A 20725-nucleotide genomic window follows, 5' to 3' on the forward strand; every position below is an offset into this window, starting at 1 on the left:
GTATGAAAAGCAAGTCACTTACCAGTGTGCCCGCTGTATCAACAATTCTTGTTCCAACAAGGCCAAAGCCATAGTTGAGAAATCCTCAACCAAATGGCCCTTCTTTGTGATGGACCTCACTGGTCGCGTCTTGTCCTCCCACTTGTTGGTGAGCTAAGTTAACTGCAATCTATTCTTTTAATACTATTCTCTGCTAACATTGTTTACATGCACCAATTAATTTTCTTGTATGTGACTTCATCAATAGTATCTATCTCTTAATGATCTGTTGTTATGCTACAATCAGCCAAATGTCCCTCATCTGAGCCCTTTTATTGATTAGAGGCACACACTAATTCTCGCATACGGCCACATTGAGGTCGAAGTCACCTACATTAGATTTAATAGCACACGAGACAGTAGTTTCGGAGTCATTTTCGGAGGCTGGGCATATTTTGCTAGCTTGTGCAAATTCAACAAGGTATTGGAATTTTTGAGGTCATCTTAGTTAAACCAGTCACAATCCTGCAGGTCCAATGCCACGACGAAGTTGGAGGCTCATGAACATTGATCCCCTTCTTATTAATCAGACATCCATTTTGTGGATTATGTTGGTATTTAAACTTATAACATTTTAAATATATAGGCAGGTTAGTCATTCCTGCTAAACACTCTACATTTTGCTAAACAATCTACTAAAAATTTTTATGGTTGTTACTACAACTTAAAATACTTACAACATTTTCTACTCGTACAAATGTCCATCTTCAACTAACTTCTTTCGTTATACTAATTACTATTTGTTTAGTTGCTTAGTTTTGTAATGTCTTTACTTAAAAATTTATTTAGGTATAAACTCAAATTAAATACTTTAACCATTATGGATAACTGTGGTTTAAAAATTAAAGTATGTTTTTTCTTGTTATTTCATGATTGTCACTACCTAGGTAGCTTCTCCAAAAACTACTACATCAATTTTCAAATAAAAAATACACTTATACTTATTATTACGTACTAACCTTATATAATATGATATTTATTATCTTTCACCACCCAAAAAAAAATAATATTTGTCTTTCGTAATTAGTTACAATACTTTAACAACGATCCAGTAATATTTTACATATAACAAGTCTTAAAATAATATAATTTTTAAAATCAATCTCCTTTATTATTAACATTTTTATGGCTTTAAAGTTTTTCCAGAATTTATACATATGACAATGTAGAAAATGAAGTTCTTGTGAGAATGGATTATGTTATTGGATAATGGATAGTAATTAAGTTTGATCTTTGAGGTATGGATTTCTATGAATTGTGTTTGGGTGAATTGTGGATGTGGATCATATGGCAAAGTCCAAAAATAAAATATAAACTAATTCATCCAAAAAAAACTGGTCATCAAAGGGTTGCTCCAACCAAACCATGTTGTATCGGTTTATAAATACATTTAATTTTGAATCAAAACTAATATTACTAATAATTGCTGTACGGCAGTCATTTCAACTTTTCATATGGAACTTGATTATTCTTTTTCCACTAATGACATTCCCTTAAAAGAAATAAAATTCTTTTTTTACATTCAAATAGTTTTTAAACAAGAAGAAGAGAGAAGACTAAATACTTTGAACAAAATTAAAATAACCAATAATAAATAGAAATATTTTTTACATTTAATATTTGACATATTGAACTTATTTAGTGTAAAAATTAATTTTAAAATCAACCTTTTTTAGACTGATTTATAAATAAAATAAAAATGAAAATTAAAATTATTAAAAAAATTCAAATTCTTTCTTTTTATTTGTTAACAAAAAAAATTCTAATTTTTAAGTGAATTTTAAATTTTTAATTCATATGTTTCCTAACAAGCTCCTAACAACCACTATTTTGAATTTGGTTGAAGCAACAGTGGTTTGGGTTTAGAAATATTTGCAAGGTTTATAATATAGAATGGAAAAGGGAAAGCGTTGTTTTTGATGATAGAGATGGTAAATTTGCTTGATTTTACAATGATAGAACTAGCTAATTGTAGCGCACACCAAGATGATTTATACATTAATGCAGCTCATTACTTCATGAAGAATAACCGATCAAAGGTAAGATATCGCTTGCGTTGATAATAAATAATCCAGAGGAGGTCACTGTATTGCTGAGGGTTTAACACTTACCTCACATTCACGTAGGAGAAGCTATTTTGCTGATAGGTGGAGGTTCAAGTGAGGAAGTTGTATTGTGTTAGCAGGGCCCTTTCAACTCTACCAATTAATCTCGAGAATGCTGCTCGAAGTGAAGCTGAAATTGAGAAGACACTTCAGGTACATTGATTGGAAGTGTCTGGGTCTTTGTCAACTTGATTGACTCCTTCTTTCGGTGATTTGTTTGCAGGAGCTTATCTTTTACTTCATTTCTTTTCTTCTATTGGTTAACTAATTCTCTTAATGAATGCAGGCTGGTGAGTGGTGAACAACTTGTTCGTGTTAATCAGGATACACGTTTGAACTTTAGAGTACTTGACCTCAGAACCCCAACTAATCAAAGGAATTTTTCGCATTCAACCACAAGATGGAAATGTAAAGCATTTCATCTGAATTTTATTTTGAAGAGTCTTACTTATTCATGTTCATTCTTGACTTGCATGCTGTTGAGACGATGGTTGCTTTAAATTTTAAATTTAATGCAATTAATGCATACACGACATTTAGGTATAGATTTTCCCCATGATACCAAGTTGAATGATCAAATTATTTTTCATTGCATTGTTGGGTAGGCATTTAGACAATTCTTATTATCTGGAGGCTCTGTTGAAATCCACACTCCAAAGTTGATTGCTGGGTCAAGTGAGGGTGGAGCTGCTGTTTTCAGACTGGGCTATAAAGGGCACCCTGCTTGCCTTATCCAATCACCACAGCTTCATAGGCAAATGGCAATATGTGCTTATTTTGGCCGTGTTTTTGAGATTAGTCCTGCGTTTAGGGCTGAGGATTCCTTCACACACAGACATCTGTGTGAGTTTCCTGGTCTTGATGTTGAAATGGAGATTAAGAAGCATTATTATGAGGTATATTTGACTTTTAGGCATATGTTTCTTGGTATGGTTTTGAAATTATTGTGGTACATAACCTGATTTAGTGATATTTGAGTTTTTGAGCAGATTATGGATAAAGTCGATAGGTTGTTTGTCTCAATATTTGATAGCTTGAACCAGAATTGTAAGAAGGCTCTTGAAGCTGTGCAGTGGCACACCAGTACCCATTTGAACCTTTAAAGGTAAGCAACTAAGCATCTTCTATTAAAAAAGAAATTGTATTAAATAAAAGAGTAAATATTGTTAACTATACCATGTTGTATTTGTTATGCTATGAACTACCAGTTGAAAAAATGTGAATACAAATGAATGCAATGCTTAAAGGCTTATATGATTTTATTCATGATCTGATATATCCCGGTTAATATGCAGTATCTTTGTCAGACTCTACGGCTTACATATGAAGAAGGGGTTCAGATGCTCAAGGTAAGCTTAAAAAAACTTTCTTAGTACCTAATTCACAAATCATGAACAATTTTTTTTTTTTTTTTGAATTGGGGGACTTTCTTCTTTCTTAATAAGATATATGCTCCGTAAACATGGAGGGGTTATACAAGAACAGTGGTAATAACAAAGTCTTGGGCCACTAGTTTAGGCATGCTACGTGGATCAGACGATGCTATTGCATTATGAAAAAAGTTATGTTGTTCTATTTTCTAATTTCTAATTTCAACTAAAAAGTCAACGAAAACATTATTCACAATAGTCAAAGGTTTATTAGAAAATGTGATGGAGTCCATATTGTTAATTGAAAAAGAATTGGGGTTAAGGAAAATTTATGTCAAAGACCTCATTCTCAGTCCGTATCATAATCTTGTGTGCTTGCAAGTTAAAACGGGTTTATAGTCCCAAAAAGGATGAAATTATTGTCTTGATGCCTAATCAGGTTCCCTGTGTTCTGTTCTAAAGGGTGCTTCATTGATGCTGAGGCTTCCCCTCTATTTTCCTCTTATAGATGGTTCTTGGTTTTCTGTGTTCTGTTCTAAGGGATGCTTCATTGATGCTGAGGCTTCCCCTCTATTTTTCCTCTTATAGATGGTTCTCGATTTTCTTTGCAATTGTTGATTGACCTCAACACTCAGAATTTTGTTTATCTTCATTAATAAGAATATTAGAAAATGGTATGTCTTGCATGTACTTATAATTTTGCTTCATAAGATGCTGGAGAAGAGATTGAACCTTTCGGTGACTTTAATACCGAAGCTGAAAGGAAGTTGAGGCAGCTAGTTATAGAGAAGTAACTCTCTCTCTTAGAGATTGAACCTTTTGGTGACTTGAATACTGAAGCTGAAAGGAAGTTGGGGCAGCTAGTTTTACTCTATCTCTCTCGTCACACACACAACAAAGAAGTGTAATAAGAGTAAAGTGACAAATAGATTCTCGAAGATGTTGACCTTGGACTAATTAGTCCTTGAAGAAGAAAAAAGTATCAATTAGGTCCTCCAAGATAGCAAACGGTGGACATGTATCTCCTTCTGTCGATGAATAGTGTAAAACAAAACCGAATTGTCCATATATTTCATTATTTACAGTGGTGCATGTCTCGTTATTGTCACGTGAGCAGAAAAACGATGTAGTTTTAGACAGTGAAGCATTTAGTATCTTGAGTTTTCATATACAGTTTAGCAGCTAATCTATTTATAACAAATCCTATGAAGTTTCGTTCTAACAATTGTTATCTACATGACTATCTTTCATAGATAAACATGTCAAAGTAATTAACAGTACATATAAGCATCACTGTTAAGTTTTAGTTGATGAATTGATATAAAGACATCATGTATCCACTGTTTGCTATCCTGGTTGACCAAATTGGTACTTTTTTTTTCTCTAGGGACTAATTACTCCGAAGTCAAAATCTTCAAGAACCTAATTGTCACTCTACTCAATATTTTATTTATTTTTTAATGACCTATTATTTTGGATTAACTTGTTCTAATTTTTGTTTATAGTTTTGGTACGGAGTTCTATAGTACCCCTTTGTTGTCGGACCATTTTACACAATGCCTTGCTATAGTAATCCACAGTACTCCAACTCATTTGATGTCTTTATTAGAGGTAAGTAATAAGAGATTTTGTCATACATTGCATTAGTACGAGAAATGATTTCATTGAACTTTTCATCTATACTGTATCCGTAAGAGAACACTTGTAAACTCCTGGAGCACATTTAATGTGTGTTTTAGAAACATTAATAGCCACTTATTCTTGATATTTTATATAGTTTTTAAACATTATAAATGAAAATAAATGGATATATTTGTCTTGGAGCATGCAAGTATTTCTCACAGTCATCATTGCTTTTTCATAGATATAATTATTTCCACAGAAGTTTAGAGGTTGCCACTGTTTTTTATTCAATGTGTTTTGTATTGCTTGCCCCTTAGATGAGGAGATCATTTCAGGAACTCAGTGTGTCCACGATCCAGAAATGTTGGAAAAATGGGCTGAGTCTTGTGGCATTAATGTCAAGACAATATCTACATATTTTGATTCTTTCAAGCATTTTTCATGGCCTCTTTCTCGGTTCCTCTTTGCCATATTCAGTGATTCTCTTCGTAACTCTGGTAGCTACTGTCTCCATCCATTAGTAAATATCATTTTAATAAATTTTTTCCTTCTAAAAATCAATATATCTAGACATAATTTGTGTCCAAACGAGTAAACCATTATTTTGACCCTTGAAATATTTGTTTGTGACAAAATGATCCCTTAAAAATTGGTAACATTTCATGGTACCTGAAATATTGTTTCCACTCGACAGAAATTACTATTTTTTGTTGAAAAAATGGTTCCTTAATAATTGATAATTATTTCATGGTACCTGAAAAACCATCCACAAAATGAGAGGGCTATCTCGCCAGATATTTCTAGGGCCAAAATGACGGTTTGATCCTAGTTATGTAATGTTTGCAACAAGCTTGACATAGGCATAGTTGGGCTAAAAGTGTCGAATTACTTTTAGATACATTGATTTTCGGGTTTTACAACTGTCTAACCGACAGTTATTTTTTATTACTGGACAGATAGAATGATTTATATTTTCAACAAATTAAATTACCTGATATCAAAAACTAATTGGTTTGTTGATAATTCAGATCTGGTGCACCAACACACCATGGCTTTTGGAGATGGATTGGAGCCCGTAGTAATGCTCTTCTGTGGCCTGAATAACGTTCGAAGAGTATAGAATGATAGAATGGTGTTTGATTGCATTAGGTAGGTAGTGTTTCGCACTGGGTATTTTATTCACTAGTGGTCATATGATTAGGATGGTGCATTTTGAGTTTCCTTTAACCGAAGTTTGAGGCAAGACGTAATATGAATGTCTCCCCGTTTGGTACCAAATTTTGTTTCATGTTTATTTGATGAGTGATGAATTTCTACATAATGGTGGAAACATGACCAAGAAAATAAAAGGTAAAAATAAAGAACCTTGTTTGGCATCACCCATGCAAGATGCACCTCTAATACACTGATACCACCACGGCAATCAACTCGCAAAGTCGCAGACCAATACGCACACATCTTGTTGGAGATGACATTGCACTTTCTGTTATCTATACTCGTTAAGTCTTAATTTATTCATATTACGTTACTTCTTACCTATATGAGACTGACGCAGCGCTAGTTCAAGAACAGTTTTTTTTTTCTGGCTAGATACCTAGGAATGGATTTATTTATTTGTTCATTAAATTTAAACTTGAAACTACAATGGATTCTTTCAAATTCTAGAACTGAAAATTTATAATTTTTCTGTTATTCATTTTCATTAGTACTGAAAAGTAAACAATAAACTAAGATATGAAGTTGCCTAATAAGAACATTTAATAATTTCACTAAGTAAAACTATAAAAATTCAAAGAAGAACAAAAGAAAATGTATTCCACTAAACCAAATTCTAAACAAAACTTAATAACAAGTAAATTGTTTATTAAAATAAAAACGAAACCTTAAAAAATTGTAAACTCTAGACCACTTTTGGTTCCTAGTTAAAATTGAAACTCTCTTGGAAGGATTTAATCAACATGAGTTATCCACCTTGGCTTTAGCTTCTTCACTTGCAGACTTGACAAATTTTTTCCAATAAGAATGATTTTGCCACACAACAGACATCTCTTCGATGGGAACTCCCTTAGTCTCCGGAAGACACTTATGGATAAAGCAGCTCATAACCAAAACAAAAATAGCAAAGAAGATGAAGAGGCCAAATTTCATATGGCAGAGCATGGAGGTGAATACTTGAGCAATCGCAAAAGTGAAAATCATAACAGACACATTGATACTCTGAGCTGCAGATCTGACTTCAAGGGGAAATATCTCGCTAGGAACCAACCATCCAAGAGGACCCCATGACCATGCAAATCCCATCACATAGATGCATATAAATCCCACCACAAGGAATGCATACCATTTTGGCAACGTTCCTGGGTTTCCATCTACTCCAAATTTGCTTGCTATAGCAGCGGTTATCACAATCTGCATCCATCCATTATATATAACAAATTCAACAATAATGCAGGCAAACTAATAATTAAAAATATAAATGAGTAAAAAATGTACCTGACAGATAAACATCTGAGCACTGCCTTCGAGAAAGAGCTTGCGCCTTCCAACTTTGTCAACGGTAAAGATTGAAACAAAGGTAGCAAGCGCATTAAAGCCACCGGTGATCATGGAAGACATAAGGGAAGCATTGCTACCAAAGCCAATGGTTCTGAACAAAACAGGAGCATAGAAAGTAATCACATTCATGCCGGTGAGCTGCTGGAAGAAAGGAATGGCTATGGCCATCACGAACTGAGGCCTATAATGCCTCTTCAACAGAGTGGCCCATGAGTGATTCACTGCCGCGGACGATTGACTCGCCTCAACAAGATCCTTGAACTCTTCCTCCACATCACTGGTTCCTCTAATCTTGATCAGCTCTTGCTTGGCTTTCTCATCTTTGCCACGCTCGATCAAGGAGCTCAGCGAGTCGGAGAGAAAGATTGCGCCGATGACGATCATCACAGCGGGGACAGCCGCAAAACCCAAGCTGTAGTGCCAGCCTTCACCGTTCTTCATCTTGGCGAAGAAATAATTGAGAACGTTGGTGACAAAGATGCCAATGGTGATGGCCAATTGGAACATCATGTTAAGGGCTCCTCTGTATTTGTAAGGAGCAACCTCCGACACATAGATTGGAGCAGACTGATTGGCACATCCAATTCCGAAGCCAAGCAACATGCGACCAACAATGAGCATCCACACTTTCTGAGCAAACGCATTGAAACCGGCACCCACGAGAAACAGAAAACCGCCGGACAACATGGTAAGACGCCTTCCAAAGATTCAAGTGATGGAAGACGCACAGAGTGATGCCACGAGAGCAGCCAGATACAGGGAGGATGTAAAGAGTGTTAAAACCTGGCTGTCAAACCTGCAATACTGATTGTCAGATGGCTTCATGTTCATCTCCTTTGCATACACGTCTGGGAAAAATTTTTTCAGAAAAGGATCTATCGATGTAACTCCACCTGAGATGCCAAGATCATATCCAAAAATTAGTCCTCCAAATGCAGCAACCATGCACGTCACAAAAATCCGAAAAGTGAGTTTTCCCGGATATTGCTTCCCATTGGCAGAGCCCTTTCCAATGAGTCCACCGGCCATTGTTGTATTTGATCGGTGAGTGGAATGGAACACAACACTTTGAATTGCTAACAAATGAAAAGAAAAAAAATCGCTGATGATGAAGAAGAGAAGAGAAAGGAAAAGACTAGTGTTAGGTTTGTAGGAAAGAACGCAAAGACTATGCTATTTTATACATGATTCACGCAAGGGCTTCTGCCAGAATTGTTATCTTTTTTCTCTTATCTTATATTTATCTATCTTTTGTTTAAGATAAAGAACATTTTAAACTCTCCAAAGAACATGGAATATATATGTTAGAAATGATTAAGTTTTATATAAATATTAAAAGATATAAATTAGAGAACATCAACGCACTACAAGATTAATATTTATTTATGGGAGTATTTTGGTGGAGGTTTTTAAAAACCTCCACAATACATTTTATTTGTGGCAATTTAAAAAACCTCCACTCCTAATTAATTAAAATTCAAAATTTTAGAATAAAATTTCATTTTTTCTTTTTACCCCCAAATGAAAGGCACTGCTGCTGAGTTAACTAAGGGAGAGACCACGAAACCCTAAGTTTTCTCTCACCATTTTCGCCACCGTTTCCACTGCCGTTTCCGCCGCCGGCCGCCGTTATCACTACCATGTCTATTGTAGTAGAGAGCTTCTGAATCGAGCCACCTCTTCTATCAACGCGTTCTCAGATCTTTTCTCTCTATACTGTCGTTGCTGCCACTGTTGCCACCGCAGTTTCCGCCGCCGTTGCCGCCACAATTTCTGCCGTCGATGCCACCGTAGGTGCCGTGGTACAACGCATTTTCAGATCTGTTCACTCCCGACCTTCTTCTTCAACGCTGCTTTCTCTCACTTCGATTCCTTTGAACTGCCGCGCCGCTGGTACTTCCTTTCTTCTTCTTCCCTATTAATTTTCTGATATTTCTTCTTTATTAATAATATTTTTTTCTCTGTGTCGTCTCCTCTGTTCTGTTGCAACTATTTTACTGGTATCTCCTTTTTGTTCTTCAGTAATGTTTAACTGTTTATGTAGTTTATGTCTTGGTTTGATTATAGTTTTGGTTTGATTAAACTTTATTGTTGTTTTGGCTACTAATTTTGTTCTTTATTGTTATTGACTGTCTATTAATAATATTGTATCGCAAATTAGTGACCATTGTGCTTTAATTTTAGACTTATATATTATTAGTGATTATTATGTTTTAATTCTTTGTAGACATCATTAATTCATTATCAGAACAAAATGGCATTATTTGATTCACTGTTTTCTGTATAGTGTAGTGCAAGGTCTAATGGCTTTTTGGATTGTTCAACAAGATATTCTTATTTGATTCTCAGGGTTTACGGTTTAGGCCCCTGTGCTTCTTGAAAAATGAGTTTCATTGGTCTCGAGGCTCTTTAATCTATGCATTAATTTGAGGTTATATACCTTCCATTTTGTTAAATCAATTATTTCCTAATCATTGTATTCTGTACTTATCTTCATCATTGTTCATCACATTTGTGTTTGTCAACAGGCAATATGTTATCTATCATATATTTTTACTGCTTCACTGATTTAGGTGAAGAGGAAAAGTAATTTTTCCCCCTAATTATCTGAAGCAACCAAACTGATGTTTACAATCAATAACATTTTTTAGGCTTAGGGGACTAGTTGTTCTGGGAACGTGAATTCATGAAATATAATTTTGCATTTTTTGAGCTTGGAACTTTTTATATTTAGCTTCTTCTCTCAAGTTCTACTATTTATCTTGTACTCACTTCTCACTTTTCACTGAATTAGGCTGAAGAGTGTTATCTATCACTTTAGAGGAAATAGAGAATTTCCTTAGCTAAGAATCGGTTAGTTTTGTTGCAAAGTTGTTTCTTCTTTATCCCTAAATTTTATTATTATCACCATCATAATTATATTGAATTTGTCTCCTGTTAGGGATTGGAAGGCCTCATGGGCAAATGGATCCTAAAGCATTCTTGCTTCAATAATTCAATGTAATAGCTAGACAACGAGTAAGTTATCATTCATTGTTAAATGTATTTTGGGTTCCAATACTGTAACAGCTAGACGCAGTATTGCTCTTCAAGTTCTCAATTTAGTGTAATTGATGTCCAAGTACTATATCCTTAGGTGCTCTTGGAGCATGATGTGTATTTTGCTCCCAACTAATTAGAAAAATGCCATTTTAAATTGGTGTTTAAATTAATAGCTAGCCATATCATATCATGTCATTTTTGTTGATTGTTTTCATACCCACTTGGAGCATAGTTCATAATGAGCACCGAAGAATATCTATGGTGGTCCAAATAAATATAACTAGAAAAATGGTGAGTTGGCATTTTTGAGACATAAATATTTCTTTTGAATGCATATCTAGTCAAACAAATTCTTTGGTTTTCCTCCCTAAATCCTAATTAAGAAGGTGCACTTTTGTGTTCTTGGATTTCAATCGGCCAAAGGAAATGGTGCTTGCAATAATAGTTTATATCCTAATGGCAGTGAACAATAATAGTTTATATCATATTTCATGTAATTTTCTGTTAAATTATTTATTTATTTATTTATTTATTTATGAATGGAATAGGATGCCAAGTTAGTTAAATTATAATTCTTTCTCCCATTCTTAAAATATTATAAATACAAAGTCAATTAAATTATTAATTAATAATTTTTTCTTAGTGATTAATTAATAATCTTGCTCCCATCCTTAAAATATTATAAACCTGTAATGCTTTTCAGGAACAAGATTATTCTCTGCTCTTCATCTAGCCGGGACTCAACCTCAACAAGCTTAGCTCTCGTTTCATTACATTCTTTCCTAGCATTCTCTGTCTTCTCTTCTGGGCCTCTAATTCAGCCAGCAGCTGCTGAACCATATTAGATTTTGAAGACTGAGGTCCTCCTCCAAAACCTAGCACACATGTTTTATTCCTGACCACCGACTCGAAGGCATTATTAATAAATTCAGGTTCAACTGTTTCAATCCCTTCTTGAGAATCCTCTAGCTCACATAAATTCTTATCAATTTGTTCGGCAATCTTGTCCTGTGATGAATTGACAAAATAATCAACCACTTAAAGAGGACAAGATCAATTTCAAGCAATATATACTATTGTAGTACTAGTTTAAAATGCAATTACGTTTACTTCCTTAGATGCCTCATCAACCCATTCACCATTTGTCTTTTTGTGTGTCAGTTGCCACAATTTCTGCAAATGAGGCTCCTTTCCAGTCACCGAGTCCTGCTGTTAAATTTTTTTGTTATTAGTTTTATAACTAGTGTGATTATTGGTACTAGATGCAGTTACGTTTAGCATAAGCAAGGGTGAGAAATGAATAATGAGGAATGAGCATGCATGCCCCATCAAGTGGACCATAAGTCCTTAGTTTATGGGGTCCATGTCCTAAACAATATGCCCTCATACACTGCTTTGTACCTCAAAAAGAGAAAGCATTCAATCAATAATAATGATAACACCTTGTGTGCTGCTCTTTCATCACCATCTTTTTGTCTCTCTGGATTATTTTTTATTTTCCCCTCTAATTAATTTAACCACACAACTTAATTACATACATATCACTCCTCTCTAACAAAAAATATTGTTAAGTAAGATTTCATAGACGTGATGAAATTTCATTATTACTTAATTAATTAGTCTTGCCAATAAAATTTTATTTATGCGAAGAAATGATGATGTTGGATCTATATATATGGTTTTGGTTGGAGAAATTAAACTACTTAAAATAGGGAGAAAGAGGGGGACTTGGATCTGTTGACCTAAGCTTTTAATAATTTATGCATGGGCATGTCTTGTTCCAAATGCTTTTCTTTATCTTTACCTCTTTAGATTTCTGGCCGCATGAAAAGATTTCTGGCCACTGGTATAATTTGTCTGCATTTTTCTCCTATTTATCTTGTTTACTGTGCTTATTTGGCCACTGGTAAGGAGGATAGAATAGAATAAACTAATGCTTAACAGTTTTGTATTTGTTTATGTGCAGTCATGCCAAGGGGCAAACGCATAAAAAATCCATTAAAGTTTGTAGATGAGAGGGAAAACAACATTGCTTCTCGTTCACTTCAACCTCCAGCACCAGCAACATTTGAAGATACCACTAGTGTAGAGGCTAGTGAGGCTCCTTCTCAAGATCCTTCTCAAGCTCCTTCTCAAGCAATTGCAAATTCCATTTCATCTGATGGAGCCACACGTTGTTCTAATTCAAAGTCTTCATCTGCTTGGAATGTGGAGATAATTGGTATTAATTTATATTGCATAATTAATTAATGTGATTAAAGCATAGTTTAAATCGTTTATGCTATTAGGTTGAACATGTCCTGATCAATAATCATTTGTTAGCTTAAAAGGTTGTAACTCCTAATATTTTATATTTGACTTTTGAGAATAACTGTAATAATGAAGTTTAAAAAAATGGATAAATAGTTAATATACATGCATTATTTATGAATGTTTTCAATAATGAAGTTTTTTATTTTCCTTAAGACTCTACAAATATGAAGAAGAAGGCTAAGATCAAAGTCAAGGATGTTTGCAACTTACCTAGGGGAGACCGTGTAATTGTAGAGGTTGACGAAGAGGGTGCGGCATATGGTGAAGCACAAGGTTTACTTGCTGGCTATTGTGGTATATTAGCAACTAATGCACGTATCTTTCCAATTAGCTTTGAAAAGTGGTCAGGACAAGAAAATGGTGGCATGCCTAAGTCTTTTAAGGATGAGTGCTTTGATACAATGATAAAGGTAAAATTCATTTTATTTGAAACTTCTATTAGTTCAAGTAATTATTTATTTATTATTTATTTATTTCTTTGTTTGTTTGAAGCCCCACTTCCATTTTACAAGCACAGAAAAGATTGCCTACAGGTATTGCATTCAAAGTATTGCAAAGAAGTGGGGAACATATAGGCAAAGATTGTGGAATGAGTTCTATGATCCAACCATGAGAAGAGAAGCATTGGTGAACAATGTGCCTGATGATGTTCCAAGAGATCAATGGGCTTGCTTTGTCAATTATCGACTAAAGCCGTCTACAGTTGTAAGACACTAAACAATTCATTTAGTTATTGTTGTACTTTAATTAAAAAAAATTATTAATTGAAGTTATTATATTTATTTTTAGGAGCTTTGCATGAAAAATAAGGAAAATCGAAGTAAGCAAACCATTCCTCACACTTGTGGATCTAAATCCAACTCTCGGAGGCGACATGAGATGGTATATCTATAACAATATATAATGCGAAAACCTCAAGTTTGGTGTCCAATTTTCTTTCCTATTTTAACCCTACTAAGTGTGAACATAATCCAAAACTAACTTTACAGTTATGCATTTCACTACCAGTTACAAAAAAATTCACACGTAACTTCTTTCTCAATCCTCCACTTAAATAATCTATTTTTTTTTTTCATTTCTTTAATTTTCTTTACTTCTCTTTCTCAACTCTAACATTTTTACCTTTTGAATAACTCTTTAGAAAACTTCCTAAAATAGATAATGACTATGATAAATGTTGGTTTTAGAAGCATGTACGAACAAAAGAATAATTTATGATGGAGAAAGTGTTCAATTATCATCAATAGTAGTGATAAGTAATTTTTGGTAAATTTTATTATATTTTGTGATATTTATTTAAATTATATTTTATTTAGTTTTATCTTAGTTTTAGTTTGTACCATTTTGTTCTGAGTATAATGTACTCTGTAGCTTCACTCTAATTATTTTATTAGAGCTTTTGTTGTAGTTTCTTAAAAAAAATTTATCATTTTTGTATTTCTTTTGATGTTTTTCTTCTCCTTTCTTTAACATTCTCAGTTGAATTGCCTCCATCCTACTCCTTTGCCTTCCTCCACTGCGGTTATAATTTTTTTTTTCAATTTACTTACTCAATCTATATTTTTAATCCATTTTTAATTTTTTTAATTTGTTACCAATTTTTCACGTAGACAAATAGCGTTATGTTTTTTTCTTTCATTAATTTGATTTGACAAAAAAAAATAGTATCTTAACATTTTATATGTACATTTTATTTATTTTTTTGATATATCTGTATTTAACTAATTGTCAATGATGGGATAAAAAAATTTTATAAATATTTTTAAATATTTTTCTTTTTAAATTGCTTTTAATGGGATAATTTTTTTTATTTTCTAAAATACTTGATTACTTAGAATATTGTATTTAAAATTTGAGTATATAAATATTTTTAAATTAAACTAAAATAAATAAATTATATTACAAAAAAATTTATTAATTTTACCTTTTACAATATTATTTGTTTGGCATATTGGCTTAGTTATTTAATTCGTATATAATGCATGCAAGAAAATCACATCTATCAAGTGTTTCTTAAAATATTCGTATACTAATTTTCTAAATAATTAATTATTTAGAGTATTGAATTTGATATTTAATTACATAAAGTATTGTATTTGTCATACAGAAGACACAAAAAATATGCACATATCAATGATAAAGTGAACAAACTCCATATAATATTAAAATGGATAAGATAAGAACTTTGTTAATTAATTTCAATTTTTTAATTTATTAGTTTTTTATATATCTTTTATTTTTTGGATTGTTTTATTTTATTAGGCATTTTAATTTATTTTATTGTATTTTTTTTATTTTAAAAATTTTAGAGTCTAAAGAACTCCTATTCAAACGATTCAAACCACATGATTAAAAAGTGGTTTAAGAGAATATATTTGAATTTGGGTATTTTAGCATTTATTAATGAATAACTACTAGAAAAAAAATTATTGCATAAATAACAGAAATAAGTTGATAATATATAGGCTAATTTAGAAAACCAAAAAAAAGTAAAAACGTAACAAAAATTAACTTTAATTTTGAAGATAAATAAAAAGATGTGACATTTTATACATTAGATAATTTAAATGATACTCATTATATAGGAAGTGAAAAAAATTTTTACTGAAAAAAATTTCATAACAAAATTGAGTTTGGAGAGAGAGAGATATAAAATTTTCTAATTAATTACAAAGAAAAAAGTGACTTTTAAATATGGCTCATATTTTGTAAACAATAGTATTTTTCTATTTATTTTTATGACTTTGAGTTAGATAGAAGAAGATAAAATAATATTGTAATAATTATTTTATGAATTATGTTATTTGTAGATTTATAGATAGGTGATGTATGTGTTCATTATAATTAAATCATTTTTATATTGTTATTGTTTATAGATAAGTAATATATGATTATTTTAATTTGAACATTTTTATATTATCATTGATTATTCTATATTATTATTTTTATGTTATTAGAATTTAAACTTTTAAAATTCATTAAAATAATTAACTTTAAATCCCATAAAAAAAGCGGCTGAACAGGCACGGTAGTGCCTGTTGAGCCGCTAGTATATATATACACACACTTGGTACATGTGTGATTTTACTTGCATTATATATGTTAATTGTTTAACTCTTTATTCCTTTTTTTTTAGTACTTAGAAACGGGAAAGAAGCCTAGTAGAGGAATGATGTACATTGAAACACATAAGAGAAAGGATGGGTCTTTTGTAAATAACAAGGCATTAACTATAGTGGTAAGTATTTTGTAAACCTTTGATATCTTATGTTGTTTTATTTGTATGTGATCATGTGAAAATGAGATTTGAGTGTGGTTGCTTGTGGATTGAGATATATAATAATTATAGAAAAGTGGTTCACTTCACTTGCATGCACTTTTCACTTTAAATTTTTGGTTGTGATAATGGTCTAGGAACATTAGAATAATCATAATCTGTAATGCCATTGGTTACATGTGTTGCTACTTTTAAATTGAATAGTTTCTATTTACTATTTTTAAATAGGAACAAATTGAGCTGAATATGACACAGTCAAATACACAATTTGAGGTGTCTCCTAATGATGCTGTTGGTAAAGTTTTGGGGCCTGAACACTCTGGGAGAGTTCGTTGCATGGGCATGGGAGCAGCGCCTACAAATACCTTTAGGAATGTGAGAAGTCGGCTTAATGGGATGACCATTTCCACTAATTCAGCTGGATCTTCTTCGCCTACTACTGCTGTAATTTTACAGGAAAAGATCAATAATTTAGAGTCCGACTTACATAATTCACAGCAAAAGGTCATTAGTCTAGAGTCTAAGTTGCAGCAATCATTTGATATGATGAAAACATATCTAATGATGAAGGAAGGAGGAATTCCCGAAGCGCTTATTGGCTTCTTTTCTGCCCGCGAGGTAACTTTATAATAAATTCATCTGTTAGGAATATAAGTTTAGATGGAATAATAAATACATTATTTTACCAACTTGTTTCATTATCAGTGGTAACCCATGACTCTAGATGCCAAAAATTAGGCTGAGAATAGTTAAGAACATGGACATCACAATGTCCTTGCATTCTGTTAGTGGTTGTTGTCCATTAAACATGGGAAACTGCTCTGCTGCTGCGTTTTGCATGAACTGCAGAGGAAGCTATAGCCATATATCATTCATTTCCCCAAAATAAATCAGCCTCACAAAAAGGCAACCATATTTTACTGAACTCGGCTGAACCCATGAACACCAATACATAAATATACAATCGCTGCAATTTAATTTTTCTGAATTTCAGGAGTTCAGCACGAATTGGAAAAATAGTTGCAATAATTAGTTATTTGGGAATTACTTAATTATATCAATTTGGTCATAAATTAGTGCAAGTTGCCTCTGATCCTGTTCTAGGACAATGATATCATTTTGTAGTAAGCAACCTTTCTGCCTCTTCAATCGTATAGCTGCAGTTTTCTGTTTTCTTACACTAGGTTTAGATGCTCTTTAAAATTGAGTTGTAAGGCTTATACTGAATTATTTTGATGCTTAACTTCACTGAAATTACTAATAATATCTTATGTTTACATATAGGCTAATGATGCTGAAAGCGAGCCTACTACTCCCTTTGATGCTAGGAGATCGGCTGGTGATAGCAACGGGACAAATATTTGAGACTTTTATGTAATTAGATGATATTGAAATATTGAAGTTGTTTTATTTTACTTTTTAAAGAAAAACAGTTATGTAAAACAATACCGTATGCAATTATGTTTGAAACTATTGACTTTGAGAATTTTTCTTTTATATAGAGTTATGTCTTATATTGAGGAATTGTGTTATGAAATATTTAGTTTTTAAATTTTGATATTAAAATATAAATGAGATGAGATAAATGAATGATTTGTAATTAAAAATAAATAATTAATTACAGGATTTGTGGAGGTTTAAAAATCACAGAAAATAGTTAATTTTTGTTAAATTAAAAAATCAATTTGTGGAGGTTTTAAACTGCCACAAAAGTGATTTAAAATTGCCACAAAAGTCTAATATAAAACCTCCACTAAACACATACAAAACCCCCCCCCCCACTGAATAAATTGTGGAGGTTTTTAAAAACCCCCACAAAAGACCTCGTGGCACCTCAAAATTTGGGGATTTTAGAAACTCCCACAAACCATATGGTGGGGGTTATAAACCTCCACAAATAAGAAAAAAAACCTCCACAAATAAACAAAAACCTTGTAGTGACGTATGATTAATATAAAAGATCATGTATAAATATGAGGCATATAAATTTAAGTTTTTGTATCAATAAAATTCTAATAGAACAACTTAAATCAACTATCACTACTTTTAATAATATTTAAATTAAAAATGATTTAATTTAAAATAATAAACTATCTAGATAAGGTTAAGTTTTTTTTTCATGAAAACAAATACTTGTAATAGTAAACTAAAAAAAGTTTAATTTAATACTCTGGATATTATATTTTATTTTTAAATTTATGCATTTTAAATAATTTTTTATATATTTTATTTTTTACGATTTGATATTTGTATAAAAAATTTTATATTGCGCATGAATTAGCGTTGGTTTAAATTGACATTAGATTTAGAAAAATCCTGAAGAAAAAAGTTTTGTAAGTAGGCCAAAAAATGATATATAACTTTATATTTTCTCTTTGTTTTATCTATGAGTTGAAATATGATTATATGAATATCATATTTAAATTTTTTTAATTAAAATTATAATTATCATCTTATAAAAAATATTATTAATCTCATAAAGTACATGTGAATCATATATTTTTTTTGCGTTTCTTTTTTTTTGCATATTTTTTTTCTTGTTCTTCTATTATTGTTGTGTACTTTTTTTTTATTTCTTCTCCTCCTTCTTATGATATTATTGCAGTATTTTTTATTTTATTTTTTATTTAACTTTACTTTTTTATTCTTATTAAAAGAATAAAAACAAGAAAAATTATAAAAAGAAAAATAAAAAAGAGAAGATAAAAAAAAAAGAAGATGACCACCAGGATGAAGAAGAGGAAAAGAAAAATTTTAAATTGTACTAAATTTATCATAAAAATAACACTAAAATTTTTTAAGCTGGACACAAGAAGTTTTTGAATTTTGATACCAAAATTTTTTAATGGTAACACAGAAAATTTTTTAACTACTTAAAAATTATTAAAAACAAAAATAGCATCGAATTTTTTCAAAAATATCCACCAAATTTCTCAAGCATGACACTAAATTTTTCTCAATATATCTTATTCATCTACTTCTTTTTCTTCATATTTTATTTTCTTTTTCTTTCTCCAAACATCATCTTCTTCTTTTTCATGTTTTTGTTATTGATACAAAATTTTGCCTATATCTTCTTATATTTTAATTACTTCAAAAATAGAAGATTTTATCTAAACAAAATTAATTGAATTGTATACTTCTAAGTTCTAAGCAACAAATTATCTTACAATATGACGTGAAAATAAATTCAAATTCTATACTTATTGTGATAACATTTCTGTTTTATATAACAAATTTTGGTGTCATTTCTATTTTATTTTTGTGTTTTATATAAAATATTTCGGTTTGTATTCTATTTTTCTTTTTATTCTTCTCCTTCGTAAAAATTTTTAAAATACACAAATAAATAAATAAACAAAGAAGATAAATAAGAATAAGAAAAAAAATATAAGAAGAAAACAATGTCAATAATGACAATAACAATGACGACGACAACAATGAATGAGGAGGAGAAAAAAAAGAAGAGAAACAATGACAGAAAGAAAGAAAGAAGGAATGATAAGGAGGCGAAAAAACAAAAAGGAAAAGAAAACGAAGAAAAAAATGCGTATAAATTATGATGCTTGGTTGTTTAAATTTACTGCTACACTTAATTAATAGTGGAGTTCACTAAAAAATTATATTAATGAATTAACATGCTAATAATATTATTGTCGGATTTATTATTTGTATGACACTAAATAGACCTTTCAATTTACGCAAAACCCAATAATGTTATTGTCGAAACGACAATGCTAAAGAAATAAAAAAAGAACAGCCAGAATTTGTCTTATTTAACATTTAATAATTGTTGTGGCAATTAATGAATGCTAAATAAGATAAGTTATGGTTATTTTTTACCAATTTTTTTAGAAAAAGTATGAGGAGCCAATGTAGTTGCTATACAATATATACAATGGGAATATTTTTGTAATTAAAATAAAATAATAATTAATATAATTAATTATTATTTATTTCAAATTTCAAATTTAACTCAAATAAGGATTTCATACCCTTTTCCCCATTTGCACGGAATTGCTTCTCGCACATTCTCATCTCTCAACGGTGCCGCCATTGTGCATAGCCTTGGGAGACGCCGCCGTGAGCACCACGAAGGACCGAGCAACGCCGTCGCACAGCATAACTGCCTTCCTCTCCCCCGAATGAACGGAATTGCTTCTCCCCCATCTCATCCTCTCTCACTGTGCTGAGCCGCCACCCACAGCAGCCCCCGTCACCCATAGCTTCGGGAGACGCTGCCGTGCGCACCGCAAAAGCCCCTACATCACCGTCGCGTAGGTTGCGTTGTTCACTCAGCCCTAGACTTGCCAGTCGGAAAAGCCCCTCCCCCCGGCCGGCGACGTTTTACCCTCCGACGTCTTCTTCGTAAAAGGTCAGTATAAAGCTATTGTTCTACT

At 31.8% G+C, this 20725-nt stretch overlaps 3 protein-coding genes and 1 pseudogene across 6 annotated transcripts; 2 read left to right on the forward strand and 2 right to left on the reverse strand.

The window, feature by feature from the left end:
- The first annotated feature begins 1903 nt into the window (after positions 1-1903).
- On the forward strand, positions 1904-6251 carry LOC107630754 (aspartate--tRNA ligase 2, cytoplasmic-like). 2 transcript variants are annotated; one of them, XM_088509746.1, is made up of 8 exons: positions 1952-2078; positions 2166-2297; positions 2431-2552; positions 2778-3040; positions 3154-3249; positions 3440-3493; positions 4103-5125; positions 6166-6251. In XM_088509746.1, exons 2-5 carry the CDS (start codon positions 2257-2259, stop codon positions 3172-3174), a joined length of 447 nt encoding a protein of 148 aa, XP_088365872.1. In that variant the 5' UTR covers positions 1952-2078; positions 2166-2256; the 3' UTR covers positions 3175-3249; positions 3440-3493; positions 4103-5125; positions 6166-6251. The 2 variants fall into 2 exon arrangements, with proteins under 2 accessions (XP_088365871.1, XP_088365872.1); XM_088509745.1 differs by having other exon boundaries at positions 1904-2078; positions 3440-5125.
- An 839-nt stretch (positions 6252-7090) lies between these two features.
- LOC107633430 (sugar transport protein 1-like) lies at positions 7091-8722 on the reverse strand. Its single transcript, XM_088509496.1, has 2 exons — positions 7631-8722; positions 7091-7546 (listed from the first exon to the last, which is right to left on the reverse strand). The coding sequence occupies exons 1-2, from the start codon at positions 8378-8380 to the stop codon at positions 7091-7093; spliced, it is 1206 nt and encodes a 401-aa protein (XP_088365622.1). The 5' UTR covers positions 8381-8722.
- LOC148572023 (sugar transport protein MST8 pseudogene) lies at positions 8402-9335 on the reverse strand (annotated as a pseudogene).
- Positions 9194-17845, forward strand: LOC107630753 (uncharacterized). 3 transcript variants are annotated; one of them, XM_088508731.1, is made up of 12 exons: positions 9233-9586; positions 10043-10124; positions 10488-10546; positions 10635-10711; positions 11439-11667; positions 12702-12956; positions 13202-13458; positions 13541-13753; positions 13838-13930; positions 16185-16286; positions 16554-16943; positions 17610-17845. In XM_088508731.1, exons 6-12 carry the CDS (start codon positions 12704-12706, stop codon positions 17688-17690), a joined length of 1389 nt encoding a protein of 462 aa, XP_088364857.1. In that variant the 5' UTR covers positions 9233-9586; positions 10043-10124; positions 10488-10546; positions 10635-10711; positions 11439-11667; positions 12702-12703; the 3' UTR covers positions 17691-17845. The 3 variants fall into 3 exon arrangements, with proteins under 3 accessions (XP_088364856.1, XP_088364858.1, XP_088364857.1); XM_088508730.1 differs by lacking the exon at positions 10043-10124 and having other exon boundaries at positions 9194-9586; XM_088508732.1 differs by lacking the exons at positions 10043-10124; positions 11439-11667 and having other exon boundaries at positions 9213-9586.
- Positions 17846-20725: the final 2880 nt, after the last annotated feature.

This window comes from Arachis ipaensis, chromosome B3 (assembly GCF_059453495.1).
Source record: "Arachis ipaensis isolate K30076 ecotype BB chromosome B3, ASM5945349v1, whole genome shotgun sequence".
Taxonomy (NCBI): Eukaryota; Viridiplantae; Streptophyta; class Magnoliopsida; order Fabales; family Fabaceae; genus Arachis; species Arachis ipaensis.